This window comes from Miniopterus natalensis, chromosome 3 (genome assembly GCF_054644295.1).
Source record: "Miniopterus natalensis isolate mMinNat1 chromosome 3, mMinNat1.hap1, whole genome shotgun sequence".
Classification (NCBI taxonomy): Eukaryota; Metazoa; Chordata; class Mammalia; order Chiroptera; family Miniopteridae; genus Miniopterus; species Miniopterus natalensis.
In genome coordinates, this window is record NC_142083.1 from 6,527,248 (window position 1) to 6,533,247 (window position 6,000).

At 41.9% G+C, this 6,000-nt stretch overlaps 1 protein-coding gene across 1 annotated transcript in view; it reads left to right on the top strand.

Moving 5' to 3' along the window:
• The window catches only part of C6 (complement C6), a 42,714-nt gene extending 37,845 nt beyond the window's left edge, over positions 1–4,869 (top strand). The window contains exons 15-17 of the mRNA XM_016224179.2: positions 1,543–1,630; positions 3,966–4,207; positions 4,501–4,869. Coding sequence (XP_016079665.2) covers positions 1,543–1,630; positions 3,966–4,207; positions 4,501–4,682 — 512 coding nt within the window. The 3' untranslated portion in view covers positions 4,683–4,869. The remainder of the gene's footprint in view (positions 1–1,542; positions 1,631–3,965; positions 4,208–4,500) is intronic.
• The last annotated feature ends 1,131 nt before the right edge of the window (positions 4,870–6,000 follow it).

Genomic DNA, 6,000 nt, shown 5'->3' on the forward strand with positions numbered 1-6,000 from the left:
TGCTAAATGGAATGGACAGAACTTCGGTCTTCATAATGGACAATATTTTGGTCTTCATCTCCCTTGACCTCTCAGCAACATTCCGTGATGTTGACTGTCTGCATATATGTTCCTTCCATGGTTTCCAAGATAGGACACCGCCTTCTTTAGATTCTCCCTCTCTGACTATTGCCTTGTATTTTTGGCAGGAACCTTGAGGAACTTCAGCATCTAATGTTGGGGCTCCTCAAGGCTCTGATCTGTCTCCTCACCTATGCTACACTCTCCTACTGGGAATCTCACCCATACCCATAGCTTTGATTATCCCACATATACTAATAACAAATTTAAATCCTTAGCACAGACTTCTCCCCTGTGGTTTAGACCTGAATATTCAAATTTCTGTATATCTATTTTGTTTAGATGTGTTAAAGATACTTTAATATATACAGAGAAGAACTCTTGAGTGACTGCTCTCCCCTCCCTAAAACTAGCATCTAATATTTTCTATTTCAGTTAAGGCACCAATGTCTATTCTCTTATTCAAATCAGAAACCTCAGAATCATGCTTCACAGCTTTCATATCTAACCCACAAAATGTGACATCATCTCTTTTATCTACTGACTATGTCTCAAGTGTATTCACTTCTCTCCATTTCCACCTTGGGGACTTTGATCAAAATTGCCATCTCCTTTTACCTGAACTGCTGCAATAGCCTTATAGATTGTCTACCCATAGCTCTCTTGACCACCATGCCTCTCCACTCTCCACTCAGAAGCCAGAATTAATTTCTTTTTCAAAATCCAGACCTGATTTTGTCACACCACCTGCTGCTTAAAACCCATCAAAGACTTTTCACTGGTTTTCAAGTAAGGACAAAAGTCCTTCTAAAGCCCTGTAAGACCCTGTACAAGGTCATCCCTTGTTCCATGCTCTTGTCTTATGCACTTCAAGTGCCCTGGTCTTCAGTTCCAGGAAAGTCACACGCTGCCTCTCTTTTTAGCGCTTTCATGTGGATATTTCCTTTGCTTTGAATGCTTCACCTCTTCTCTTCTCATTTTGCCATTGCTAGCTACTTCAATTTTCTTGATTATATGCTTTCTCTTTAATAGCACTAAGAAGGACAGCAATTCTATTTGTAATAGTGTGTTTTTTATTAATGTCTGTCTGTCTGCCTCCATAAGACTATGATCTCTGTGAGCCTAGGATTGGGGTCAGATTTTGCTCAATGCACTACCCCCAAAACCTAACGGGGTGCTGGGAATGCCATAGTCACTCAAAAAGTATTTGAAAAGAAATGAACAGAAATTTCACCAATTCCATATTCTTTAGTTATCTGAACCTAATAGCCACTTTAGGTTGGAGAATGACAGCTCACGAGAGCTAGAAAAGACCTTTCAGATGGAGTATTTCATGACAGCTTATTTGGAAAAGCCAAAACGAATGCTTTCACTGCAAGAGATAAATGAGGCCCTTCCACCCTTGCCTTCACTCCTAAATTCAGGTTTTCACTTGGAATCTATACCGTGCACTGTTCTTCACTCCTTTTTCTTCTCTTTCAGATATTCTGGGCAAATTAAAGGGCCGTTGTCCACTAGGACAAAAGGAATCAGGATCTGAATGCATATGTATGTCTCCAGAAGACTGTAGGTATGAGGTGCTCTGTGGACTGTGTTTGGACATTGGGAGGCCAGCCCAGTGTAGGCAGCTTGATGGAGGGGCCGAGCTTCTTAAAGCACAAGCATGAAACATATTAATTTTTCAAATCAGAGATCCCCTCTGTGCTCAGTTGAATTCCCCCTTCCCTGCTGGTTACAAGCTTTCTCTCAGCCCAGTTCCCTAAGTTTTCATGGCGTTTGTTTATTAAAACAGTCTCATTTTGATTATAAAGACTTATTCCTGTTTATTTTAATACTTCAGACTCAATTACCTCAATGCTTTCCGCTTTCCCAAAGTGTAGGGCAAAGTCATGACTCCAAAAGCTTGGAGTAGAGAAAGCAGTGTGAGCATGGAGTTCACACACACACACACACACACACACACACTTACAAACACATACAAACACACTTACAAACACACACACACCTTTATCAGTCTATTTTTTCATACAGAGGCAGAGAGCATGAAGAACAAAAATCATGTATCTTCATGTGGCTACCATGTATAGTCAGCTATCTCCTCTGTGTTGTTTTAACCGCCTTTTCTTTACGTGAACAAACCCAGGAGTGCCGAGGGCTCTTATTATTGTAGGTCTACTTTCCGCTGAAATTAATCCAAAATAGCATTAGTTTCAGATAAAATTTTGTTTCTCTATCTCACACAATAAACCCAGAGGCAGGCAGTCTAGGGCCAGTGTGGTGACTCGCTTCTTTCAAATAGCACTGAGGCTCCTTCTGCCCTCTGGTCTGCTGTCCTAAACTATCTCAGGGGCCAAGATTGCTCTGCTGGAACAGGATGAAAGGAAAGCCAGACATAGACACATTCTCTCTTTCTAGAGAGAGTTCCTGAAAGAGCCGTCGTTTGCTCTCATCTTCTTAATCTTCCCTTATTCCTGTGGCCACATGTCTCTGCAAGGGAGGCTGTGAACACAGTTCTTTGGCTGGATGTGCAGGCATTTTAGAATAAAATTAGATTACTGGGGAGCAGAAAGAAGAAGCCAACAGACTGTGCCCAGTTGTTACACTTTAAACACTGAATAGCTCTCATGCTCTTCTGTGCTGCTGGTGCACAAATGCTTATAGGGACTCATCATTCATTCATTCATTTATCCATTCACTTAAACACTACGGCATCTTTTTCTTTATAATTCACTGACATAATTCAGCCCAAAGGTAACTCTATCGACCCTCCTCAGTGTCCACCACAAGTGGTCCACCACACAGCTTCTCGCTGCTGAAATTCCCTCACCCAGCACCTTGCCTGCTGGGTGGTACTTAAAACATTCATACTGCCCACTTAACCCAAGGGAAACTTCTTTCTTTATCTTTGCAGTACCAAACCATGAGCATACAGACTGCCCTGTGGAACTGCCTGAAGTTCAGTTCTTCCCTACCTCTCTAGCCTCTTTCTGTATCCTAGTTTTCTTTCCTATGGCATTGAAAGTGTCTGTGGGAGTGACTGGCCTCACAGCCTAAGTTCCCTGAACTTAGCGAGTGGCCTTTTCTTCTTAGTTATGGGCTCTAGTTCCTGGGAACAGCCTTACATGCTGGTGCACCAATTGTTAACCCTAAAATTGACATCAGGGAAGAGACTCAGATTTGGAGTAACCAAGGATTTCTTGTCCTCTCTGTAAGACAAGGACAACGACCACAAGTTACCTCTTGGTAGCAGAATCCATCCCTATTTAGAGAGATTAAGCAAGTTAACAAAGAACTTAAAAGTGCATGTTCTTAATCATAATACAAACACATTTGCAAAGCTATATATAATGATATACAATTCTAGTGTTGCAATTAATGAGTGTTACTGAGTTCAGAAGCAGTACAGATGGACTACCATGGGCTAGGTCGACTGGGGTTAGTTTCAAAGTGTGGGCAGGAATTGAGCTGGACACTGATAGGCAGAGATGAGAGACAGCACAGTGCTAACTGAGCAGGGCGTGGGATGGCAGCAAAGGGAGAATAATCTTACCCACTTAGGAAATCATCAATACAATTGTCAGGTGATAAAGATGGATTAAGGGGGAAGGGAAAATAATTCTAGAAAGGCAAGTTGACTGGAGTCGAAATAGGGAAGATCTTCATTAACAGAATTTAAGAATTCAGATTTTAATTCAAAGGCAATTGAGAGTAATACCAAGAACTAAGGTGAAATTTTTGAAAGATGAATCCCAGATCATGCAAGGGGGTGGAAAGAAGAGGAACTGGAGAGTGTGGGAAGAACAGGGGAAATATAACTGGGTAGTAAGTTAACATTAAATTGGCTAGGTGCCATTTCTCGTTTTCTGGTCTTCACATATAAATGCTTGCTTTCCTCTCTTGGGCAGCCATTATTCAGAAGATCTCTGTGTGTTTGACTCAGACTCCGACAGTTACTTTACTTCACCAGCTTGTACATTTTTGGCCAAGAAATGTTTAAATAATCAGCAATTCCATTTTCTACATATTGGTTCCTGCCAAGATGGTCTACAATTAGAATGGGGTCTTGAAAGGACAAAGCTTTCATTCAACAGTAGCAAGAAAGAACCCTGTGGCTATGACACCTGCTATGACTGGGAAAAATGTTCAGGTAAGTCCAGGGGTGACCACATACCAGAAATGCTCTCGCCTAAAATTCATCTCAGCTAGTATAGCTTATTTTGCATTCATACACTCTCTCTTAAAATTAACCCTTCCTTAATGAGAAATAATTCTATTTTGTTGTAAAAATATTTGTGAAGTCATTGGGTAGTTTGGGTCATTGACTTTGTTTCAGCTTTCTCATTTACTGCCACCAAGGAGCTCACCACTCTGGGGACAAGTTCGGTAAAATCCAACCCTGAGTGCTGTGGTGAGTCCCGTTGTCTCTCTCTCTCATTGCAGCCTCCACTTCCAGGTGTGTCTGCAGGTTGCCCAGCCAGTGCATCAAGGGCGGAAACCAACTCTACTGCGTCAGGATGGGGTCGTCGACTCTCAGTAAGACAGTGAACGTCTGTGAAGTAGGAACTGTAAGATGTGCCAACAGAAAAGTGGAAATACTGCATCCTGGAAGGTGTTTGGTCTAACACAGTTACTGATGGACAGGTTTACTGTCCAAAAATAATCCCTGCAAAAGGGCATTCTTGTACCAACAGCCTGTCCTACCTTAGCTTCCCCTCCAGGTCCAGCCCATGACACCCTGTAGCATATTCCTAGATAATACCTTCCATATCAATCTAGTAAACTCTTTTGTTCATGTTGCATTAAAATGATGGAACTCCAAAGAACTTTATGAATCCTGTGGTATTAAGCATCCTCACAAGTAGAAATAAGAACAAAACCCAAAATTTTCTTCAATGAGTCAATAAACATAGAAATCCTCAACAACTTGTAAAACACATTCTTGGAACCCAACCTTCATGCATTCATTCAAAAAATAGTTCTGAGTGTCTACCAGGTGCCAAGTACTGGTTAAGGTGTTGGCTAGTCAGCAGGGGATAAAAAAGCAAGATCTCTCTCCTTCGTGAAACTCACATCCATGGGGAGGAAGACAGACAGAAAATAAAATAAGTACATGAATTACACAGTACGCTCGATGGTGATAATTGCTATGGAGAGAGTAACGCAGGGAAGACTGAGTCTTATCCTTAAGCCTCACCGTATGCAAGGAAATATTCCACAGTCATAAGCAGCCCAGTAAGGATGATTGGGCTCGAGTAGAAATTGTCTGTTTAGAGTAGTTAATAAATTTTTGGAGTTCCAGTCTCTTAGGAAGAAGAAAAGAGGTTCTCTTTGCCTCAGCTGAAGTGTAGCACAAAGTTTTTTAAGCCAGAGCGTGCACTGGATGGAAAATCATCAAGAATTTTGAAGGGATAATTTTTAAAGAAAATCATATCTTTCGTATGAGGCCATACTTAGTAGACACCCATTCCTTAGTGCGGCTAGGGTACCACATTGAATCGGGGAAGGGAAATGTCTTTGGAAGAGTAGTCCACAAATATTAGTGTGCATCTGCAACACCTCGTTAATAGAGGTGCCTGCAACCACCCCCAGTTTCTGGATCTGCAGGTCTGGGGTGGGGCCTGAGAATTTGTATTTCTAAGAACTTTCCAGGTAGTACTGCTGATGAGATCAGGGGTCACATTTTGAGAACATTTAGTTTAGAAATGGGGTCATCAGACAGCTAATTCTGATTTAGTAATGGATCTCAAAACCTTAGCCAGCCAGCCTCCAGGTAGGAGAGCAGAAGGAAGCAGGTTCCCTTCCTCTGAAACTCATGGGGATCCCCACCTAGTGGAAGGGACTAGGAGCCACAGCCACCTGGCAGCACCTTCACTCAACCTTACATGTTAAATGCAGCTCCTCCTCTGTCTCATTAATCACAGGACATTGACAAAATCTAAA